The sequence below is a fragment of the Bos indicus genome, chromosome 4 (assembly GCF_029378745.1).
Source record: "Bos indicus isolate NIAB-ARS_2022 breed Sahiwal x Tharparkar chromosome 4, NIAB-ARS_B.indTharparkar_mat_pri_1.0, whole genome shotgun sequence".
Taxonomy (NCBI): domain Eukaryota; kingdom Metazoa; phylum Chordata; class Mammalia; order Artiodactyla; family Bovidae; genus Bos; species Bos indicus.
Window position 1 is genome coordinate 105,266,214 of NC_091763.1, and position 25,326 is coordinate 105,291,539.

Below are 25,326 nucleotides of genomic sequence, written 5' to 3' on the forward strand. Positions count from 1 at the left end.
ATTCATTTTTAGATGTAAATATGTCCTAGTTGAAACTTTGTTTTCTTGATTCAGGCTTTTAACTGAGAACACAGTTGCCTTATCATCTACTGCCTTCTTGCCACTGTCCTTCCACATAAGGTCCACATAAAGGATGTTTAACACAACTATGACAGACTCGCCCAAGTCAGCCAGACCTGAATGCAAAGGGGTCCAATGAGAACCTGAGTCCCCCCCCACACACACACCTTCTATTTAGTACAAACCTTATGTCAGATGAATGTCACTGAAAAACCAACAGCATTTCTATTCAAAACAGAGCAGATGTTTTATATTAAATATAGCTTAGTATAAAGTCTTTTGCTTCACCCCACAGCCAGTGTGTATGCATGGTTATAATTACTATGTGCCGGTGCTTTACACACACGACTGATTAGCTGTGTTCTCACCACCCGAGGAGCTAGGTAATACATGGTTGCGTCACTTGGAAGGTAGGAACCTGGCTTAGAACACAGAGCTAGCAGTGTTAGGAATTGACTCTATACTACTTTAAAATAAGTAACTGCACAAAAGGTTAAAAATAAGACGTGTGTGTACATCTCAGTATATAATGTTTTAAAGTGAACGTTAGTAGGAAGAAGATGTGAAACAAAAAGGCTTTGGTCTGGATGGGGTCCTCCTCCTGAAGTCGCCTGATGTGACTGAGAGCACGCAGTCTTGACTTTTTTTGATGGAATGGGATGGTTACTCCCAACTTCAGTTTCCCTTACCTGGAGTGTATCCAGACCGCGCAACCTCCATCGTCACCCTAAGTGAGGTCAGCACCATACGTTCTGCTCATGCCTGCGGCTGCCACTCCTTCCCATCACAAAGGAGTGCAGCACACGTGTTCATGTTAAAATGTGAATTTTAATCGTAAAAACTGTTTTCTGTAAATATAGTTATATCAACCTCTCTGCATACAGCTTGGTTCAGATATATACAGATATGATATACACAGATGTTATCTGTAGCACAGAACATAATCAGTTCAAGAAACATGTGCCCGCTGGGATGAACCCCAGCTTTCCTTAGGCCTTCTAAATGATTACCACCGAAGAGAGAACAGCAGAGCCAGATGCAGGACATTCAGGGAGATGTATCAACTGTCTTACTAATTTCATCCTAGGAGCTAAAGAAACAAAACTAGATTCCGTTTCTCTTATTGCTATGACTCTTACACTGGGATATTCATCAAAATAGGGGTTTGACATTTAAGGCGACGGGGAGGCTATGCTGATCTTACACTTGGAAAACACAGAACTTCTCCCAAGTTTCTTTTTCAGAAAAGACTTACTTGTCAGACCGATTTAAAAAAAAAAAAAATTCAGCCAACAAGCCTGAGATGTACAAAGGAGGTTAGTTTTGTTTTCCTTGACCCCATACCCCTCAGGTCTCCTACCCAGTCTTATCAAAAGCACAGAATCTACAGCTTTCCTCACTGGTCTTGGAGGGCTAGACTGAAACGCAATCTTTGATTTGGACAAAGGAAGGAGTTTTCACTCCAATGTCAACAATATATGTTGACAATCCGATAACTCAGTGACCAGTGTGTGGGTTTTTCATTTTGTGGATCATCTCTGGCTAGTTCATAAAACCCTACACCCCACCTCCGCATCCCCCAACTGTCCTTAGCAAAACAGATGTACCATTAGTGTAAAGAGGCATTCTATGGCAAAGAGAGGTGGTTCGTACCCATCTGTTTATGGTGATTAAATACATTTCCTGAATTGAGATCCTATTACCTGTAAAAGCCCATTCAGTGCTGAGCTTCTAGAATAAATGCTAAAGAGATGAGAGCAGGGCTTTACTTCTCCATCATCAGTTCTCTATATAGTACTAGAAAATTATTTCCTTTCTAAATGTGCAGTTTCATCTAACAGTCCCTGTATTCCAGCTCCAAAAAAATGAGCTAAAGTGACAGTTATAAAACTACCTCTGGCTCCCTCTAGTTAAGAGGCCTAGCAATCAGCCTGATCACATTCACCCCCTTTCGTACAGGAGTCTTACTTAAAGTTGGTGACTGTATGTCATCCTCCATAGGACTGTCAACTTTATCTCTTCAAAAGGCTGTTAGATTTCACAGGACAGTCCTTATTCACTCACCAGAACATTTAAATAAAAAACAAACAAAAGGGGGTCTCAGCTGCTTCCAAATGGTAATACTGCCCATTTCTTCCAGGATTATCATTTTGATATTTCCTTCCATTTCAACATCTGCATCCTCAATGCATCACATAGTCGTACCAATATAAAAATAAACTTCCATTTCTTATCAGAAAAACATTAACTTAATTCACAGTTAGCCTTTTTCCACCACACTCGGCCCTCCAGTAGCTCCTGGGAACAGAGGTATATTAGTAATACAAATGGAATATTAAAAAATCCATCCTTGACTTGGGAGTAAAAGGAGCCCTGAGCTCCTCTTCCCCTACACCTGAATCACAAAAGGGCTTTCCTGAAAGGAGAGGGGTGGGCTGGCCTGCTGAGGCGACCCCAGGCACACGGGAGCCTCAACACAGGGCACTACATGCAGGCAGAGCAGGAGTGCAGAGAAGAGACCGAGGACTGGCCCTTTCAGAGTCCAGGCCCACAGCCAGGAGCCTACCGGGGAGATGAGAGCCCATTTGACACACACTGGTCCCCATATTACTACCTTTCCTGCCTGGTTGAGAACTGTCATCGCACCAAGGCAAGTTCATTGTCAAGCTGAACGCTTGGTCTTATTCAGCAGCAACCCCCTCCACCCCGCCCCTTCCTGTACCTCTGTGAGTATGATCCTCCTGGGACGGGAGAAAGCACCTCAGTTCATTCCCTGGGCTCTGTGGTTTCTTTTCCTTTGATTTAGCAGTCCAGAGTCAGGGCTGACTCTTTGCAACCCCATGGACTGTAGCTCACCAGGTTCCTCTGTCCATGGCAAGAACACTGGAGTGGGTTGCCATTTTCTTCTCCAGGGAATCTTCCTGATCCAGGGATTAAATCCACGTCTCTTGCATTAGCAGGAGACGCAAGTGGATTCTTTGCCACTTGCGCCACCTGGGTAGTTTCATTTCAAAACAAAAACAAGTTCCTGAGGTTCCCTTCTTCCTAGAGGGTTGTTGTACTGCCATTAAAAGGTTAACAAAAACTTCACATCACTGCCCTTTGCAAAAGCTTCCCCAAAGGCCTTGGTTTAAAGGTGAGTAAGCTCATCCTTTTTACTCTGTTTGAAGGGCTTTCAGTGTATTAAGACAAATAGCAAGTTTGCCCTCATAACCACCAGAATGAAAAGCTGGTTCAGCTATGATTTCATTTATCTTTACCTTTATCTTCTAGCTAAAACAGGTAGTTACACTGATCGATGACTCTTCACATGTGGTATTGAGAATTATCTGCACCCTGTGCTATACTTAAATTTCCCATCTTGCTTTTTCATGTGGGACAAACAAGTTATAAATGCAAATTCCTAGGCTAAATGATTTCTATCAATGAATTCAGCTTCCCTTCTCCAGCCAAATGGAAGACACGACGCCATGATGAATGACAGAGGCAGCCTTCTAATCCACAGCAATCACAACTTACTGAGGACTGTATGGGCACTTACCTTAGAAGGGATCTATGCCAGGCCTAAGGGGTGCTTCATGCTTAGCAAAAGCCAAAGCTAATTCAGAACTGTTATTTAGCCTATACTTTCTGGTCTGGGGAAAGATAAGTCCTATCATTTCTGATTCCTTCAGAAGAGTCCTAATCCAGAAGCCAACTGGACATTGTCCCAAAGGCTGAAGAGTACCATCTGCCAAGCCTGCACAAGTGAAAAAAATCCATTTTTCCAGAACTTTGTCATATCCAACTAGACATCAGCAAACTCCAAGCCTGGATTCTAGGCCCACAAGGACTCTGACCACATAGAATTTCTCCTAACTTCATCCAGTGATGACCCAGTGGCCCCCACATCTCAAGTCAGCAATGTTTCCAGCTTAGGGCATGGCTCACAGCTTGGTTCAGCGGGTAAAGAATCACCTGCCAGTGCAGGAGACTCAAGAGACGGGGGTTTAATCCCTGGGTCAGGAAGATCCCTGGAGGAGGGCATGGCAACCCACTCCAGTATTCTTGCCTGAAAAATACCAGGGACACAGGATCCTGGTGGGCTACACTCCACAGGGTCGCAAAGAGTTGGACATGACTGAGCAACTGAACACACACACACGTACAGCTTGGCTTTAGATCAGGCTTAAAGTTCCCCAAAAGGACCAAGCCAGCTGGCATAGGGTTGGGAGGAGGAGGTTTAAGAGTCGAGAGGGACAGAAGGTCACCATCAATCTAAGTACCCACACCTGAGTTTCCCAGCCAGCTCCTGAAGGTCACAGTAATATTATAATAAGCTCTGTTTCTACAGAGGACAGAGAAGGACATTCTTCAGTGACTTCCAAACAAAAGCAGATGGTTTCTCTGAAAGTATTTCCATAGTGACACAAAAGTAGGTCTGGGTGGCTTCTAGCTTCTGCTGTGTCTGTGCAGGGAGCCCTGCCTGGTACCTCGCCAACAAATTCTCCTTTCAGAGACCTGGCAGCAAGTGATGCTGGTGTGCTGCTCACCTGAGAGACTGGGGAAGAAGGAGGGGTGGGGGGAGGCGTGGGAGGGAGCCTTCAAAAGATGAACTCCATCCATGTCTCCTTGGGGATGACAGTGACGAGGGTAAAACAGGGTAGAAGCGTGCTCTGCAGCCCAGCAGAGGGCGCTGCGCTAGATTCCTGGCCTCACCAGGAAGCTGGCAATGCAGGGAAGGACCAGCACTAGGGTATCCTCTTCAAAGGACTCTGTTGGGGAGGCGGAGGGGGTGAAGGGGAGCATAGGGGTTCTGCTCTGGGGTCAGCCAAACACAGGCTGCATTCGACTTCAGACGTGGCACTGCGATATGGGTGCACCCTCTCCCAGGGCCACTCCCAGCCCAGGGGATGCCAGATGGACGGCTGCCTAGAAGTGCACAGAGTTAAAAGGGGTGTGGAACCCTGGGCCCGCCATTCAAAGAGAAACACAGGAACCTCATTTTCATCTGATTACCTTTACATCAGCGGGTCTGAGCCTGGAGTTAACAATAGCACAGAAACGAAAGCATTCGCATGCAGAAGCCCTCTGGGGCAGAAGGGCTTACAAAGAGTATTTGCCCAACAAATTCCCCAGTTCCACAGAACAAGGGCCTACCTGTGTCCTCCAAGAGAACCTGACCTTTCCTTCTACCCCACCCCTACTTCTGACTGCCCATCCCAACTTAGAAAGCCTTGAACCTTCTGATAATACTAAGAGTAACCATTACTTGACCCAAGTTACAAAGGCTGCTCCTTCTCCAGGAACAAGAGGAGATGGCCACTCTTCAAGGAAAAAGGCAGTGAAGCTTCAGCTTCTAAACAGATTCTTTTTTTTCTTCTGTAAACAAATATATTACTGAAATAGCTAAACCCACAGAGGAGAAAAATGTACAGTTTACATTTCAATGCCCAAACATTTATATATTTACATAAAAGACACTACCTTGATTAGTCAATGTCTGCATTTCCACACGTGAACTTCTTTAATCTTGAATTCTGTATCAGGGAGCTGCAGTGAGAATGGTTTTGAATAAAGCAATAAGCCCTACAAAGCTAGTCTCGAGACAAGACACATGATCCATCCATTTGAAAGTTATTTCTCTCTGACACTAGCCTGGCTGGAACTTGGTCCCGGACACATACACAGACACCTATTCCAATAACACAGCCAGGCAGGAATAGTGAAGGGGAGGAAGTTATATGTCACAAACAACCTAGGACCCCAAGTCAAAATCCTGAACTGGCCCAGAAGACCTCCACTCAACTCACAGGAGCCGGCTTCTCTAACAAACCATGGTTATCTCACCTAGGCTGACACCCACTGGACACTCCAGCCAAACAGAACAGGCAGGGCCGACAGGAGCTATCCCAGGTCCAAGCACTCCAGAGCACAGCAGAGCAACTCATCACTCACACATGGGGTTCCCAACCACTCCCCTGGGTACAGGCACTGCCGCCTCTGCTAACAAGTCTGGTACTTCTCTGGTCCCAGTTTCCTAGCTTGAGGAATGTTGCCTCTGCTAAAGAGAAGTTTGTTTATAAAGGCTCCTTGCACAGCAGAGCAACTCATCACTCACACATGGGGTTCCCAACCACTCCCCTGGGTACAGGCACTGCCGCCTCTGCTAACAAGTCTGGTACTTCTCTGGTCCCAGTTTCCTAGCTTGAGGAATGTTGCCTCTGCTAAAGAGAAGTTTGTTTATAAAGGCTCCTAACTGGTACATATTCCTGTTGACATCAGCCCAGAGGAATGTGCCAGCCCGTCCCAGGAGGGGATTCAGAGAAACAAGACTATGACATGGAGCGGCCACTGTTAACTTAGAGAAAGGTTTCAAGGCTTCATTTTTACAGTTTTAGTTTTCAGCTGACTGAGAAGCCACCTCTCCCTGTCCTCTGTCTAGAGAAGCTTCATACCTGGTGACAGAAACATCCTTTGTCCCACTCTGAAGTCTCTACATGAACAGAGAAAACACAGATTTACTCTAATAAACCAGAAAGGGAATTTGACCGCAAGACAAGACTCCCAGAACTGATAAAAACCTTGGAAGGCCATCTGGTCTAGCTTCTGCTTTGGGCAGATGGATATGCAAGGCCCCACTGGACAGTGGTCTCGTTCTTGATACATCAAATGACAGAGACCAGACAGACTTTCCCAAGAGTCCAGCCAGGGTGTCCAGAGCTCCTGGTGATAGGTGGCCTTCACCCCATCACCTTAAGTCAATCATGAGGAGACGAGAGAGGCTGCCGTGATAACTCCTAAGTCTGAACCCAGCAGCAGCTCGGAAAATGGTAGCTTCCAACGACCTCCAAAATCAAGGTGCTCTCATCTTACCTCTTGGGAAGAAGGGAAGAAAGGAGATGCAAAAATTACATTTGTTGGAAGTATAAATACTCCTATGTGGCAATTAGAAATCAGGCCATCCCCATGTGATAGCGGCTCATCCTTCCTATGGGCAACAGGGGTTGTCAATGACCAACATGACGTCGATGCCGTAGGCCTCCAGCAGGTCCATAAGAAAACTCCGGTCTCCCTGGGGGTCTAAACCCATGCCCCGAGCATGCTCGGCTGTCAGAGTTTTGTCTTGACTGGAGGACACCTCCAACAAAGTCTGAAATATCCGGTTGTTTTGCTCAAGGAAAAACCTGCGTTCACAAGACAAGACATGGAAAAGAGAGGGCAGAAAAGACACAAAAGTTTACCAAGTAAGCCACACATGGGGAACCAAAAGTACACTGTTTTGCTTCCTATACATTTAAACGGTTTCAAAAGTCAGATAACCTTTTAAAAGAAGAAAACAGGATAAAAGTGAAAAGAGTTACTCAAGTGCCACTGAGGTCAGCAAAGAACTGGTGTTAAGCCATTCTATGATTAGCAAAATCTCTGAGTGAGTGATGGCCTGACTGCCAGAAATCTATAGGAAGGTTCAGTTCAGTCGCTCAGTCGTGAAGGTTACTAGAGGTTTAAACACAGCTGTAGAGAGAGGCCCCATGAACCATGTTCCTCTCTTTCTGCTTAGTCCTAAGGTAAGAGAAAAATTAGACAGACAGACACCTGATAATGCAGTTCTGAGGTCAAGACTTAATGTGAGAAACTGAAATCTACCTTCAAAGTCCTGGATGGGTAATTAAAGCCAGTGACAGGAGGTGAGCCTTCCCAACACAGAGAAGGACTCTTAAAATGACTCTCCAGCCCCTGAGCCAACCACACAAAACAGGTGGAGCTCAGAAGTACTGGGGCAGGCACTGGGGAGTCAGAAGCCAGCCCCGGGGGCAGGCAGTGATGTAGGAGGGGGAGCGAGGCAGAGTTCTCCACAGCTCACCATCATCTGTGTATAACTCTGTGTTCCTTAGATGGCTTTATAGGACACCTAGAAAATACAGGACAAAGTTCCACTATGGTGAAGCTTAAATATAGTTCCTGTGTGTAACTGTATGTACGTGGAACTCACATACAGTTCTACTATATATCACGATAACTTTTTATAGTAGATAAATTAAGATTTTTAGTTGGAGTTTCAATATCAAACTCTCAAAAATTACTAGAATGAATAGACAGAAAAGTAGAAGGATATAGTAGACCGGAAAAACACTATGAACCAATTCAGTGTAATTAAGATTTACACAATTTTCACCTAACAGTAAGATACAAATTCTATTCAAGTTCCCACAGACTATAAACCAGGAGACACTGGAACATATCCAGGGAAAACGAGGTACAAAAATTTCATGGTCTAAAGGTATTGAAATCGTACAGTCTGTTCTCTTACCACTGTGGAATTATGTTAGAAATCAATACTTCGATGGCTTTTTTGTTTTAATTTGCACAGGGCATATCTGAGTGTCACTGACTTATAGTTCTATATGAATATATGAGCCGTATTCAGATATGGTCTGATAACGTAACAGTCTAGACTTTTCATCTGTATTCCACAGAGCAAGGTGCTCAGTGCCCCAAGCAGCTTTGGGCGGTGAGGATTTTCAGATTCAACAGAGATTCAAAAGCCTTGAGGAGACTCTGCTCAGCTCTCCGCTCAGCTCCCAGATACTTTTACATCTCAACAGCAGGTGTGCATTAGAAAGTACACTTGATCAGAATCAAAGTTCTGCACCTTTGTTGCAACATCAAAAGCCAGCGCTAAGTCGTGTCCGACTCTCCCGATCCCATGAACTGTAGCCTGCCAGGCTTCTCTGTCCATGAGATTCTCCAGGCAATACTGGAGTGAGAGGCCATTTCTTCTCCAGGGGAACTGCCTGACCCAGGAATTGAACCCAGGTCTCCCACATTGCAGGCAGATGCTCAAAGGCAGAAACAGTTCTAACTGCAAGTGCTACTCCCCATCCCAAGACAGGAAGCTGGCAGAACTGTTTCCGGTCCAATTACATTTCTGTTCTTATCACCTGGCACTATTAAACACAGCTGTTTATGAATGAAATCAGTGCCTTAAAGGTATAGAGGCCACGGTTCTGATCCCGACCAACAACTGCTCTGGGGGGAAAGAAATGTCATTCAATTCAAGAGTTAAGTTTTTTATGATCCCATAATATTCCATACAAGGAAGTGCTCTATTCAAAGGCAGCAATGGATGACAAGCCCCCACATCCTGAGAGACAGCTTGTATGCAGCGGACATCTGGGTGTAAATGACCAATAGGAAGACAACTCCTGGGGCTCCCATTTCTCTTAATAACCTTTCCCTGCTCTTGAACTCTTCTGGGTGCCCCTAACAGCATTCTGGGGCTCAGGCTGACTCTGTGGAACCCAGCTCTAAGGGCAATAATGGGCATCCTTGCACTGCAGCACGTAATACAAGAGGTAATTGTTGTTTAGTTGCTAAGTTGTGTCTGACTCTTTGTGACGCCATGGACTGTAGCCTGCCAGGCTCCTCTGTCCATGGGATTTCCCCGGCAAGGATACTGGAGTGGGTTGCCATTTCCTCCTCCAGGGAATTTTCCCAACCTAGGGATCGAACCTGCATCTCCTGCACTGGCAAGCGGATTCTTTACCGCTGAGCCACCAGGGAAGCCCAACACAGGAGGGATCCAGGCTAAAGCCGTCAAGGGACCCTCAGGGAGGCCCATGACTACCACCCAGGCTGACTTACAGCACAAAGAGGTCCTCTTCACAAGGGTTGTAATCTTCTTCCACCTCCTGGGAATATAACAGCATCTGCCTGTTGGGAAGGAGATGACCATCAGCTTCTGGCACAGCTACAAGGACCCCCAGGCCCCAGGCTAGGTCACTGGGCGGGCATCTGCATGGGTCACTGCCTCTCAAGGAGGAGGCTGAAAACCCAGAGCAACACCCCCACCGCTGCCCCGGCCAAAGGCAGGGAGAGAAGGGGCAGCACAGGGCTTGGAGTCCAGGGCTGGGCCTGGCCCTGGGTAATCCAGGACGAGGGACAGTCTTTCCTAATTGTCATACAATTGGGGTGAGGCCATGAAGCCATTTATCCCACCCCTGATACCAGCGTGCTGTTCCAGGCTTCACAGATTCCAGAGGCCACCAGAAAGGAGTCAGCCCAGGCATGCCTGCTGCCCATCAGTATAGGTGGGGAGCTTCCTCAACCCCCCGCTCCCTGGGCAGATGGGCAAAAAATGTGCACAGAGGGAAAGGGCGGCAGGCAGCGGAGCTGGACCAGAGCCCCTCGGATGTCTGGACAGGGGCGGCTCCCCTTCCCCCAGCCTCACCTCTGCTCGTTGAGCCGCCGGTACTTCTCCCGGTCGGCGCTGTTGATCTTCAGCAGCGGCTGCAGGTGGTCGTGGTGCGTCTTCACGTTCTGGTTGTCCACGTAGACGTCGTAGAGCTCCCGCTTCTCCTCGAAAATCTTCTCCGTGGTGCCTGCGGGAGCTGGGGTTCAGGAGGTGGGGACCCCCCGCAGGGTGGCCCTACAGGGAACCAGGGACCCCGGGGAGGCGGGGGTGTCAGGGATGGGCGGGCCCCGTACTCACAGGCCACATAAGACACCTCTACCTCCAGGGTCTCGATGTCGGCCACGTTCACGTAGAAGAAAGGCTTGGACTCGGGCACGGTGCCCCCAATGCCAGGCAGAGAGACGTTGGCCAGGCAGCAGCAGCAGTACACTGGCGGGAGAGCGGAAGTGAGGGCGCCCGGGGTCCCCCTCCCAGCCTGCCCCCCTACCTCCCAGGCTGCCAGCATCACTAGGGTCTCCATTCAGACACGGGTCAGTCTTTCTCTCAGGAGATCTTGCTTAGGATGTGGTACCAGTGACCTTCCCCCTTCTCAGAACCCTTGCCCACGGCAACCCCTGCCTCTCCTGGTCCCCTCCCCTCTTCTGTCTGTGCCCCTCAGGCTCCTCTGTCTTCCTCTTCCTCTGGCTCACCTCCCCGGGCCAGCATCTTCCAAGCTGACACATCCCTCCTGATTCACACTCTCTCCAAGTGGCGGCACAGACAGCCCAGGCTGCCCCCCAAGGTCCTGACCCAACTAGACCACTGCCTAGCGTCCACCTCGAGGTCTCAAAGCACCACACACATGTAGTGTCCAAGTGGACTCTATCACACCACCCCCCACCATCCTTGTCATCCTAGACTCTTCCGCCCTGACCTCTCACACACATCAGAACCTTACAACCCAATCTGACACCAGTCTCTGCCAGCTTTCTCTTTTTATATCTGGAATCCATCCTCTCTGCTTTAATCCAGGCCCTTCTCTCATCTGCCACCCGATCCATCTTCCCTATTGCCAGAGTCCACATTCTACGACATCAATCCAACCGCGGTCCTCCAGGGCTTCAAAGCAGTGAGCCCCTGATACGGATCAATCTCTCTGACCTTGGTCAACAATGGAAAGAATGGGGCAGTTTCTGTCTCAGGGAGCTTGGGCAGAGTCCCTGACCTTGGCTTCTAGTTACCTCTATAGCATACAACGCCCACTGGAGGGGGAGAAAATATCAAAATGCGCTTTCGAAGTAAGGCAAATTTCCAAAGGATGAGGATCTGTTCGCCAAAGAACTTAATAAATTGAGACATGCAGCCAGCTGGGTGTGTGATCTGAAAAAATTAACAGAGGTGGGTGAGGGGGAGGGAGGAATAACTTGTTAGAAATATTGTGAAAAATATGCAATATAAGTGTGTGCTAACTACTCCTCCCCACCAAAAATGACCTAAGGTATAACTAAACAGATACACTAAGGGATGGGTACTTCTACATAAAACGGTATTTTTCACTTTGAAAGTCTTATCTTTAAACTAGAATTGTATCATGTAGCAGCTCCCCGAATGCACCGAAGTGAGAGTTTAGGATCATTAACTACTTCATCTGGGGAAGCGGTGCAGAGGAAGAGAAGCTGGATTGTAATATTTGAGTCTCTCCGGGATGACGCACACCTTAGTGAGACCATTCAGCTCCCAAAGTGACTAAGCACAGGGAGGAAGGAAAGGATGAACTAACTGTCCTAGGTGACACCTCAAATATACAGGGAACCAGCTCCCGTGGGAGGTGACATGTGGAAACAGATTACAGGTTACCCCACTGGCACAAGGACTCCCAGCACCTAACCCCATTCCAGCACCTATCCCCACCCTCCTGCACCTAACTCCATCCTTGCACCCAACCCCACCCCCCTGCCCCCTAACCCCGCCCTCTGCACCTAACTCCACCCCCTGCACCTAAACCCCACCCTTTGCACCTAATTCCACCCCCTGCACCTAAACCCCACCTCCCTGTGCCTAACCCCACCCTCTGCACCTAACCCCACTCACCTACACATAACCCCACCCCCTGCACATAACCCCACCCCCATGCCTAACTCCACCTCCTTGTCCCAACTCCACCCCTGCCTCCTCTCAGTGCTGGATGCCAGGGCCCCTCTCAACTCTGAGGGTCGCCTCCCAGGCGCACAGAGGAGCTAAGACATATTCCAGGAGCAACTGCATGAGCTCTGTCTAACCCAGGGGAAGTCAGAGGCCGGGGTTCTGCTCTGCCCTTTACTGACAGGGAGACCTCAGGAAAGCCAGCCCACGTTTCTGGTTCACTTTCTTTACCTGTAAAATGGGGATATTCCATCACATCCCTCATATGGCTAGAAGGACCACTTGAGAAAAGTCGTGTGCAACACTTGGCACATGGGAAAGCCACATGACACAACTGTCACTGACAAGACACCAGGCTTCAAGCCAAGTGCTCTGTGAATGTTTTGGAAGCTCACTTCCAGGACAAAGTGTGTAGTTTACAAGCCAGTGGAAGAAGCAGGCACACAAGCGCTTAAGCAACCAGCCCGATGAGAGCTGTGATCAAAGAGGGGCAGGGGGCTGCAGGAGGGCGCACAGAGGCCCTGGGGTGTGAGAACAAGCTGCTTTCTGGGAACAAGCAGCTGGGGGACGGGGGAGGGCCTGTGCCAGGGCAAATGGGCAGCAGCCCAGCTGCTGAGACGCGGCCCGAGGCTGCACCCCGACTGCAGGACACAACAGACTTCTGTGCTTTCACCTCAACACATTTCCCTTCTCTGGCCTTGGAGCTTTTACAGAGAACCTTCTTTTCTGGACTTGCACAGTTCCTAATTTTAGGTTTCCCTCCAACTTTTCATGTCAGGCACCCCATCCTCTTCTTACTCCCTAACTGTCGCTGGTAGGTCCCTCGGATTCACACTTCATCCCTCACCTTCCACCTTCATCCCCCTAGGAAATCCATCCACTCCTGGGGCTCAGTCCCCCGACTTCTCTCTCAGTTCCTTATTTCCCTGGGGGAGCATTTACTAGCTGCTGTTGGGCCTCTCAGAGAGGTCTCCATCAATCCTGCCTTCCTCTCACCTTCCAGGTTTTTCCTTCCCTCTAAGATCTGACCTCTACTTTATAAGTTTATTTTAAAATTTTCTTTATATATCTGTTCACTTTGTAAAAAAATTCATTGACCTATAAACTTACAGCTTTTCAACCAGTTGCAACATGTTATATTTCAATAGAAAGGTTACATAACAGTTTCTTCGTATGTACACATATGTGATATATTTGAATAGGCTATCAAATATACCATGTTCATTAGTACTGTCATTTCCCACCCCTGGTCTTTTCCTCTTTTACATATACAAGCAGTGTCCCTCCAAACCCACCTCACCCCAAGGTAATACGTGTTAATAACCTACATCACAACCATCCATGTTTTTTTCCCACGTTCATATATGTATGTGGACATGGATACATATATGTATGTGGATACATATATGTATATATATTCATATATGAATATATCTACATGTTTGTACATACCCAAGGCAGTGATTATTTTACAGAAGTGATGACATCACATAGTTTTCAGCTCTTTACTATTCTCTCACAGTACTTCCTAGTAGAGCATCCCTCGTCCACTGGTTATGCTCTAATTCATTACTCCGAATGGCTGTGTAATATACGGAGTGTTCTATTTGTCTGCCACTCTGAACAATATTGAATTAAACACGCTCATACAGACATCATGACACGCCGGTGGTTAACAGAGAGAAGACAGATCCTAAGGAGTGGGACTATCAGATCAAAGGGTGCAATATTTTGAATTTTAATAAGGCACTAACAAATTGTTTTTTTAAAAGAAGACTGTTCACATTTCTACCTGCAACCTATTAGTACCCTTTTCCCTGCATCTCCCAGGGTTTAACATGTCTGCTAATGAGCTGCCCACAATAAGGCAAAAAATAGAGGCGATTTCACTTTTTCTCCCTCTGGTCCCCTTCTTGGCATCTTGGGGAGAGGAATACAGGGCAGCCAGGTCAGATGCTGGTCACCTCCCTGTGGGTTTGGAGACAGCCTTGAACTCAGAAGGAAAAAGGGGGTCAGAGTTAGGAGTGAAGAGAAAGAAAGTAGGTTTTCATCAATACAGGCCCAGAACTGCCCTAATGATCCTCTGACAGCTTCTTAGTTATTGCCTCGCAGCTCATGCCCGGGAAATCTTCAAACTACATTTCCTAGACTCTTATGCCCGTGGCTACCTGTTAGGTTCTACCAATGGCGGGCAGTGACTGGAGACTGGAGGGCAGGAGGAAGCTTCTAGTTTCAGGATCCAGCTTCCGCTGGTATTTCTCCAGGGGCAGAGGACACCTCCATTCTAGACTCCAGCTATTCCTGGCATCCCTGCCCACACCACGCCCAGGTGGTGCCTCCCTAAGCAGTCTGAGAACCACCTCCGCAGAGCCCCTCCTCCGAGCTCCTGCAGTTCAGATGTCACTTCCTGTCACTTTCCCCTCTTTCTTACTCCAGCCCTGGGAATGCATGGCAGGAAGCCCAGGTACACCACCAACCCCTCCCCCACTCATTGGTTATCTACTGCCTATCTATGCAATCCTCTTTTCCTCTTGAGTAACTTGCTTTTAACCACCAGAACATGGCAACACTACAGCGCTGTGACTTCCACAATTAATACAACAGATTGTGACCTCCACCTTGCCAGCAGACTTTTTCACGGGTTGGCTTTGATGAAGGAAACCATCATGTTGGAGAGACTCAACGTGTGTGTTTGTTGCCGTAGGCACTAAAAAAGTCAGCAAGGCTCTCAGTCCAACAGGCCTCAAGGAACTCAATCCTCCCAACAACCATGTGAACTCACAAGTGGATATTCCCCCAGTCGAACTGTCAGATAAGCCCCCAGTCATGAGGGACACCTTGACTACAGTCTTGCAGAGGGCCCAGCAAGAGGGCCCTGACTCACAGAAACTGAGAGATGTGGCTCAGCTGGTAAAGAATCCGCCTGCGATGTGGGAGACCTGGGTTCGATCCCTGGGTTGGGAAGATCCCCCGGAGAAGGGAAAGGCTGCCCACTCCAGTATTCTGGCCTGGAGAATTCCATGGACTGTATAGTCCATGGGGTCACAAAGAGTTGGACACGACTGAGCGACTTTCACTGTTTTAAACCATTAATTTGAGGGCAGCTTGTGATGCAGCAACAGATAACTATATAGGGTGGTAGCCACTGTCTGTATTTCTAGTGTTTAGGTTATTCTGTTACCTCTCTGTGACTTTGGTTTTCCAATTCCTGTATTACTGATTCTCTGTATTGAATCAGTCTGAAATACCTGGCATAGTTTGTGTTTTCCTAACGAGACCCTAACTGGTACTTATTCAGGTTCAAATACCATGGTCTAACAGTTAAGGTTCTTTCCAATCTGATTGCAACCTATTTTTCCACTTTTTTCTCCTGGCCAGATGACACTGATATTCGTCACAGTCAAACCAGTCTTCTCACACCCATGAACTCGCCCTGTGGTTTCTCATGCACATCCCCACAGGCAATGGAGTGGGAGGACTGAGCATTGGCCTTGGCACCAGGCCTGTGTTAATATCCTGGCTCTATCTCCTACTAGTTGTAAGGCCTTAAGCAAGTCACTGAACCTTTAAAAACCTCAGTTGGTTTATCTGTAAAACATGGATTTTAAAAAATCCACTTTAAAGAGTGCTGCAACAGATACAGATCGAGTCAGCAGAACGTCTAACTCACAGAAGGTGCTGACAGAGTGCTGGACCACGGCCCCCACTGTGGCTCATGCCTTCTCTCAGCCTGGAGTTAGCATCCCTCACTTTCCCCTAGTTAAATACCTCAAATGCCTCTTCCAAGATACTTCTCAGAGTCCTCTCAAAGTCACGGTATAATTTCTCTACCAGGGAGCCTGAAATTTCCACTGAAGTATCTTGTGGCCACCTGTAGGGGAGGGGAGAGGGGATGGAGGAGGAAGATGGGATGGAGGAGGAGGGAGGGGGTTAGAGGAGGAGAGGGGGTGGAAGATGGGGAGGAGAGGAGGTGAGGGGGGAGGGAGGAGGTGAGGGGGAGGGAGGAGGGGGATGGAGGGGGTTAGAGGAGGAGAGGGGTAGAAGATGGAGAGGGGGGGAGGAGGGGGGGGGAGGAGGAGGAGGGGGATGGAGGAGGGGGAGGGGGATGGAGGAGGAGGTGGACGAGGAGGGGGGGTGGAGGAGGAAGGGGGAGGAGGAGGAGGAGGGGGTGGAGGAGAAGGGGGGTGGAGAAAGAGGAGGGGGATGGAGAGGAGGAGGGGGATGGAGGAAGAGGAGGAGGGGGATGGAAGAGGAGGGGGATGGAAGAGGAGGAGGGGATGGAAGAGGAGGAGGGGATGGAGGAGGAGGGGATGGAGGAGGAGGGAGATGGAGGAGGAGGAGGGAGATGGAGGAAGAGGGGGAGGAGAAGGAGGGGGAGGAGGAGGGGGATGGAGGAGGACGAGGAGGTGGAAGAGGAGGGGGATGGAGGAGGAGGAAGGGGAAGAAGAGGGGAGGAGGGAGAGGGAGGAGGTGGAGGAGGAGGAGGCAGATGGAGGAGGAGGGGGATGAGGAGGGGGAGGGCAGAGCTGGGGGAGGAGGGAAAGGGCAGAGCTGGGGGAGGAGGGAAAGGGGGAGTCTCTTTGTACCCTCCTACCGCTTGCTTGGGTCTTTGGTTAATGGTAAATAAACATATTCTAGTACAAAGTAATTCAGAAAAAATACACAGTAAAGTAATATCAAAAATACGGTAACTAAGAAATATCTCAACTGTGGAAATGCTTCATTTTTAGTTCACTTGTCTGCCTTTAAAACTGAAGCAATCACGAGAATCAGATCCACGCATCACCCCAGGAGTCACCACAACTGGGCCCTCCATGTGGCTCTGCACCGCCATTACGGAAGTATTAGAAAGCACGTTAAGATAACCTGCCTTATGTTTTAAATAAGAACCAAATGCTGAGGTTACAATCCTGTTCTATCAAAAGCAGACTTTGGGTGTTAGCCCAAGACATAAATTTCCTTATTCATGAAAACAACAATCAGCAACTACTGTCCCCAGACCCAAGCCCAGGACTGCGTGAGACTTTGGCTGACCTACCTTCATCTCGGGGTACATGTATCGGTGGATGGAAGGCAGCCAGTAGACGGGGGGCAGGCTGCCACCTCTCCCCGGACCGGCATGGAGCACCCCCTTCTTGTCCTCATAGAAGGCAGCCAGGTGAGAGTAATGACCCGGGGTCTCCAGCTGATGTCTGCACGAGACATGCGCACAGTGAGAATAGCTCGGACCACAGCCCTGCCACTCACTCCCCGGCCCCAGGGGCAGCAATACAAGCCTGGATAAACTAAAAGCCTCCCTTCCAGAGGCTGCCTAGGACACTTCCTTCAATGTTACAAGTTCCTTAGCAAAAGCTCTAAGATAGGCTCTGAAACTCCCTGACAGTGGTGTGGACACAAGCTCCTTCTCATGGGAAACAGGAGGAATTAACAGACTATTATTAACTAATGTCCATTGTTCTGGAGCGAAGGATGCTTCCCAGAGAATGGCTGTTGGTGATGAGAAGGGGAAACCTGGAAGACCACAGATGTTTCAAAGCAAGTTTGTCTTTGTTTAGAAAGCAAGTTTGTCTTCTTGCTTTGCTGTTGTCAAAGAATAAGAAGCAGCGTACTCTTCAACGTCTCACATAATGGAAGACAACTACTGGAGGTCGTGAGGGCTTATGTTTGAACCAAGTAATAAAGAGCACAAGACCTCTTCTCCCCCAACCCCATCCTGCACAAGGAGATTGTCTGTGGGTAATTCTGTCAACTGATCCCAAAGCCAAGAAAGCTACATTAAGGCCCTGGACCATTTGGTTAATGGCGAATCCAATCCTGCCTTGGGGTCAAGCACAGGAGGCCCATGGGTACCATTTAGCACTATGTTTACTGAAAGTGTAAGAGAGGCTGAATTTAAAATGCGGTCATAATCCAGTATGACTGGTGTCTTTGGTTTTTATTTTTTGGCCACACTGTGCTGCATACGGGATCTTAGTGCCCCAACCACAGATCAAACCTGTGCCCCCATCAGTGGACGTGTGGCATCTTAATGACTGGACCACCAGGAAAGTCCCAACCAGTATCTTTGTAAAAGGGGAAATCTGGACGCACAGACACACACAAGAACCCGTGTGCAAGTCAAGGGTTGGAGTGATAAATCTACAAGCCAGGAACAGCCAAGACTGTTGGAAGCCAGGAGAGGAGCAACCACCAGCTTCTCTCTCAGAGCCCTGGGAAGAAACCAAGCCTGCTAACACCTTGATTTTAGACTTCCAGCTTCCAGAACTGTGAGACAATACATTTCTGTTGTTCTCAGTCATCACCTAGTTTGTGGTACTTTGTTACAGCAGCCTTAGGACACGAACAGAAGGGGGAAAATAAAAAACTAAAACTTTTTTAGTTCATTTAAATTACCTTAGAACTGTACAATTTCCATCATACTACAATGAAAGAATCAAAATAGAGCTTTACTGCGCCAGCGGAGGCTTCCCTAATTACAGCTGGCCCTGGCACAATGGTGACCGGAGGGCAATGCCCCCAGCCTGTCGCTGCTGGCTTCGCCCAAACGCCGTCATGCAATGTTCAGATTCAAGATCTGCACTGTCCACCAGGCACCCTGCTGCGCCCCACCCATCCCTGCTCCAGAGGGACCAATGGCTCCTGATGTCAAGGCTACAGCTGCCACTCTGTCACCGTGAGAGCTCAGTGACATTACTGAACTTTCCCAAATCTGCTTTTCTTCCCGTAGATAGCAGTACCACCGCAGTATGATGGTGGTGTAAACGGAGCTGAGCAGAAAAAGTGCCCAGGACAGTTTGCGATATATTTCAGCTTCTTATGGAACACCTGGCGGGCTTCCCAGGTGACTCAGTGGTAAAGAATCCGCCTGCCAGTGCAGGAGACATGGGTTTGATTCCTAGGTGGGAAGGTGCCCTCGAGGAGGAAATGGCAACCCACTCCACTATTCTTGCCTAGGAAATCCCACGGACAGAAGAGCCTGGCGGGCTGCAGTCCACAGGGTTGCGAACAGTCAGGCATGACTGAGGGACTGAGCACAGCACACAAAAACTAGGTTCCTTCCTCCTCAGCATATGGGCAGAGTGTAGCCAGGCGCCCAGGGAAGGCTTGGAAACAGTGGGGAAATGGGAAGATTCAGGGCAAGCCCTGGAAGAGACCTTTAGGCAAATTTACATTTTAAAAACAAACAAACAAACAAAAAATCATCAAGTATACCCCAAAAATTCATTACTAAAATAAACTCCTCTCTGAGTGATAGCTCTCTACTTGGGAGGGAGTACAAGGAAGCAGTTGTGTGATGTAATAATAAATGACTCTGAGGGTGTGTGTGCTTATAATCATTTCTGGTTTTCTTTTATTGTGCTGCACAGCATGTTAGATCTAGTTCCCCGGCCAGGGATCAAACCCACACCTCCTGCATTGGAAGTGTGGAATCTTAACCACTGGACCACCAGGGAAGTCCCTATAATCCTTTTTTTCACTCTTAGAAATGTTCACAGTCTAGATGGGAAATCCATGAAGGCCACGCTGTGTCCAGCTATTCTGAGAAGATGGCAGACTTTAGACACCCTTCAAGGATATGTCAAAGAGACAAAAGCTTGATTACTGACAAAATAGCATGTAGACAATTAAGTTCAAGGGTATTTTTATTAGGACCTAATTTCCTTAAAAGGAACAGTGGGAAGCATTTTGTTGTATTTTTAATACTATTATCTTGGCTATGTTTTCTAGGTTCACTGTTCGCTGATTTGCTTCTCAATTAACAGTCTTACCTGTTTGACTCCATTAAACTCTATACTTAAACCAAGAGTCTAAAGAAAAGCTCACTATGAAGTTAGAATCTCTTACACTAAAAGGTAGTTTCAGAATCCTGTCCTCTGACAGCCTAAGATACCACTGGCTGATGGAACAGAATGAAGCAATGACATGGAGTATGGAAACGGACACAGACATACATATAAATTGGCAGTTCCCAGATACGTGTTAAACAGCCGTTTTATGAAGGCCTCAAAATCTAAACACAACATAGATTTTGCAATGAGCAAGAATGATTATCAAACCGTAACACCAAGATAAACCAAAAAGTACTAAAACAAGCCTGAGAGTTTAGATGATAAGCTGGGTTTCAAAGATGATTCAGGAGGGTGATCTATATGATGCAGAGATGAAGAAGCACAGGCCAAGCATCCATGGGAACTGCCCACGACACATGACATCATAAAAATGAGACAGTAACCGGCAGTCTGTGCTACTGATCTGAGCTGTGGTTCTGGGCCACATCAAGGATTCTTCTCAAGAACCAGAGACACTGGGTTGCTGCTTAGGCCCCTTTACTAACATGGCATAGGCTGTACGGCCACACCGACACTCACTGCGACTAACCCTGCCTTCCCTCAGCACACCGGGCCATCATGAGCCCAGTGTAAGCATCAGGGATCCCTCTGCACAGCAGTGACACTTCTTCACTCCCGACACTCATGACCGGTCTGAACCACTCTGTCTTCTGGCCTTGCAAGTACAGAAAAGCAGGCACTCCCGTTTATCGCTGGTGCAGTACTATCTTTCTGAAAGGGCACTTGAAATTTGCGTAAAAACTGCATACCCTGGATGTACCCTCCAACCCAATGATTCCATTTCCAGGATCAAGGCCTAAAGATCTGTATGTGGATACGAACAATCATTTGTTCATAAGGATATTCATGTTCATGGGGTGAAAAATAAGAACAACCTAAAAGCCCAAAAACAGTGAAGCAGGGACTTCCCTGGTGGTCCAGGGGTTAAGGCTTTACCCTCAGGGCAGAGGGTGTGGGCTCGGTCCCTGGTCGGGGAGCTCAGATCCCACATGACTCCCCGAAAACCAAAACATAAAAGAGGATATTGTAACAAATTCAGTAAAGACTATAAAAATGGTCCACATCAAAAAAAAAATCTTAAAAATAAAACAGTGAAACAGTTAAATTGTGATACATCTATACACTGAAATGCTTACGTGCTGTCCTCTGTCACTTCAGTCGTGTCCAGCTCTTCGTGACCCCGTGGACTGTAGCCCACCGGGCTCCTCTGTCCATGGGATTCTCCAGGCAAGAATAGTGGAGTGGGTTGCCATTTCCTACTCCAGGGGATCTTCCCCAAATGCTTGGAAACCACCAGAATGATGATAAGGACTATTATTCATGATACATTAAAAGGTTAAATATCTTTCAGTTAGAAAATTTAGACACTGAGTGACCTCAATGTTTTTTTAAAAAATTAATGTGTATGTACATATTTACACATGGGAAAAAGACCAGGAGGATATAAATGTTAACAGCAGATAGGTCTGGCTTGTGGGATCATGTTCGTTTTTAACCTGTTAGCCTTTGCCCGTTTTTCAGTTTTCTGTAATAACTCTATGTTAATTTTCTATCTAGTCTTTTTAAATTTTTCAATATGGAAAATTTCAAACATACACAAAAAGTAGAAAGAAGAGAATAATAGACCCCATTATCCACCACTTAGTTTCAACAAAAGTCAATATTTGATCAATATGGTTGTTACAGCTATACTTTATCCTCCCCAATGCCCATTACTCTTTTTCCTGAAATGTTTTAAAGCAGATCCCTTATAACATTTTACCCATAAATACATCAGTATGCATCTCTAACTAATAAAATCTTTAAAAATAATGTAACTATCATGCCATTATCTCACCCATCAAAATAATAATGCCTTTAACACAAACTAATAAGCAGTCCACTTTCAAATTATATCAACTGTCCCCTAAATGTTATTTTACAGTTGGTAGATCCTATCATGATCTAAGCAAGATCAAAAATGTGGTTACGTGTTTAAGTCCCTTTTATTTTATAACATGCCCTCATTTTTCTAACTAATCCTTTACAATTATAAAATAGTTCTCCAATATCTTCTGATTAATAAAAAGAATCATAGCAAAGACTAGGGAGATAGAGAAGTCAAGAGTTGTGGATGAAATACTAACAAAAAAAGGTTAAGATATGTAAAAATAAGTATAAAACATAGATGGAGTATTTTAGAAAATCAAGTCTAGTTAGTTTTTACAGAAGTCATTGCCACAATCATGTATTATCCCTGGCTACACCTGGGCTTTTATCACCATGCTTTCTCTCTTCCTCATACGCTCTCATGCAAGTCCTTCTCTTTGTGTTACCTGAGCCCTCTTTAATCATCAAGCTGGAAAACCTTTCTAGTTATGATTCAAAATCTATAAGCCATATAAAAGTATTGAATTCAGTGAAGAAAAAAAGAAAATGAAGAAAAATCTGCACAACAAAAAAAAGGAATGTGAAAAGACAAATGGCAGCAGCTTCCCTGGTGGCTCAGTGGTAACGAATCCGCCTGTCAGTGCAGGAGACGTGGGTTTGATCCCTGATCTGGGAAGATCCTACATACCATGGAGCACCAAAGCCCATGTGCCACAAATATGGAGCCTGTGCTCTGGAGCCCAGGAGCTGCAACTGCTGAAGCCACCCGCCCTATGAGCCTGTTCTCTGCAACAAGACAAGCCACTGCAGTGAGAAGCCTGCACACCCAACGAGACAGCAATCGCCACTCTCAGCAACTAGAGAAAAGCCCAGGCAGCAACAAAGACCTAGCACAGCCTAAATAAACAAATAATGTTTTAAAAGAGACAAATGAAAAAGTGGAAAAATATTTTCCATTTATATCACAAAGAAGAAAATCTCCATACTATACAAAGAACTAGAAATTAATAAGAAAAGACCAATGACCAAAAAATAACGTAGCAAAGGCTAGGAACAGTTCACGGAAAAAGAAATGGAAATAGCTCAAGCACATAAAAGGAGCTTGTCCTCACTCCTAAGAAAAATGTAAATTTATAATGTGTTTTATGGACTTCCCTGGTGGCTCAGACAGCAAAGAATCTGCCTGCAACGCAAGAGATGTGGTTTTGATCCCTGGTCTGGGAAGATGCCCTGGAGAAGGGAATGGCAACCCACTCCAGTACTCTTGCCTAGGAAATCCCATGGACAGAGAGGAGCCTGGTGAGCTACAGTCCATGGGGTCACAAAAGATTCAAACATGACTTAGAGAACAGCAACAACTGTGCTTTATGCATCAGAATGCCAAAAATCCAAAAGTTGTATTTTAGTGTGGGCAATGCTGTGAGGAAACAGTATTCTCCTGCATTACTGCTGGGCATGCAAAATGGTACAATCTCTGTGTAAAGCAATTTGACAGTATTAAAATTAGAAATACACATGTGTCAGGAGCTGGTGAGGCATTCCACTCATGACAAGGTCATGAGGAAGGAGGCTCGGCATACGCAAAGGCGGGATCGAGCCTCAGGAGTCCCCCTGGATATTCTCGAGCATCTAACCCCCCAAAACCAGAGTCTGCCTACTTTATTGCTTTGTGCTCTCACCTCTGACTCTACTGGGGGCTGTCCCCCACCACCATCTCGCTCTGTAAAAGAGTTAACTTACAGCTCCAATTAATAAAGTTCATGGGCAATTAGGAGTGTTTAAATCCAAACCCCTCAGATGGCTCTCTAACTCGCCTGACAAGTTTACCCGGACTCCTACAGCTATGCATACGATTGTTTACAGTCTCCCAGCCTCAAGAGGCACGGGAAGCTTAAGATGTTCAAATAGCTTAGAGCCTCTCAGAAAGTTAGAAGCTGTCAGAATAAACTAGTAAAGGATTTCATTGATGAGCCAATGCTTGTTGCCAAGTTTTCACATCCCCTGTATTGTATCCTTGAATATGTATTAATTAATACAGTTGGTATGTAGAAAAAATAAGTAGTGGCCTTGGTGTTAGTAACTTTAGACCCTTAAGGTAATAAATTCTTTCCTTTGTTGTAAACCCATTACACATCTGCCCTATAGGAATGCAATTTTATCTTCGGAAGATGGCGCCAAACCTTAAAATAATTACTCTTAGAGAAAATAAGTCTTTGTTGATAAGTCTTTGTCAAGAGTCATAAAATATTAATAGGCCTTCTGGCCAGAAGATGATGTAAATCACCTAAACCATTTGTATACGATAAATTTGCAGGAAAGAAACCCTGGTTTTTGATAAGGATCAAAAACTGCTGACTTTGCATCCCCTATTATCCTCTATGTGTAACTTAGGGTATAAAAGCCCCTGTTAAAAATAAAGCTATGGGCCTTGCTCACCAGCGCTTGGTCTCCCCATGTCATTCTTTTCACATTCTGGCTGAAGTCTCCATCTGGAGTGCGGAACCCACCATGCTTACTAATTACGCCTGGGCTTCTAAGACCCACTCGAGAAGGTGTCTAGGGTGGGGCACCTTCTGCTATTCGAGAGGGCACCTGCGGCCTACGTAAGTGGTGCAAACTTCTTGTCTTGAAGTTTTATTGGTCTCCCGCGTAAACCAAGCTACTCAGCCTCTTTTCTCCACTGAATTTTCCTACTGAGCTATCTTCATTCTATTACTCTTTATATCTTTGATAAATATGTAAATAGTAGCCGACTCCGTCTCCCCTTCAAATACCCTGGATCAGCTGGGGCTGGACCCCGGCCCACATGCCTTTTGAATCACCAATTTCATTTCTAGAAACTTAATGTACACATATACTGCTCACGTGTGAAGTGATACTTGCTCATAGGTATCCAGTACAGCAGCACCACACAAAAGACCAAGTAAGAGACCTGAGTGCTGAAGAATGGATGCTTTTGAACTGTGGTATTGGAGAAGACTCTTGAGAGTCCATTGGACTGCAAAGAGATCAAACCAGTCAATCCTAAAGGAAATCAGTCCTGAATCTTCATTGGAAGGACTGATGCCAAAGCTCCAGTACTTTGGCCACCTGATGCGAAGAACTGACTCGTTGGAAAAGACCCTGATGCTGGGAAAGATTGAAGGCAGGTGGAGAAGGGATCGACAGAGGATGAGATGGTTGGATGGCATCACTGACACGATGGACATGAGTCTGAGCAGGCTCTGGGAGTTGGTGATGGGCAGGGAACGC

General features: G+C 46.8%; 1 protein-coding gene across 2 annotated transcripts in view; it reads right to left on the reverse strand.

Annotated features, from left to right (window-relative positions):
- Positions 1 to 868: 868 nt before the first annotated feature.
- The window catches only part of DENND11 (DENN domain containing 11), a 52,309-nt gene continuing 27,851 nt past the window's right edge, over positions 869 to 25,326 (reverse strand). For both annotated transcript variants that reach the window (XM_070788272.1, XM_070788271.1), the window contains exons 4-9: positions 17,394 to 17,547; positions 11,455 to 11,593; positions 10,532 to 10,663; positions 10,271 to 10,421; positions 9,685 to 9,753; positions 869 to 7,226 (exon numbers count right to left, since the gene is read on the reverse strand). In XM_070788272.1, coding sequence (XP_070644373.1) covers positions 7,031 to 7,226; positions 9,685 to 9,753; positions 10,271 to 10,421; positions 10,532 to 10,663; positions 11,455 to 11,593; positions 17,394 to 17,547 — 841 coding nt within the window. In that variant the 3' untranslated portion in view covers positions 869 to 7,030. The remainder of the gene's footprint in view (positions 7,227 to 9,684; positions 9,754 to 10,270; positions 10,422 to 10,531; positions 10,664 to 11,454; positions 11,594 to 17,393; positions 17,548 to 25,326) is intronic.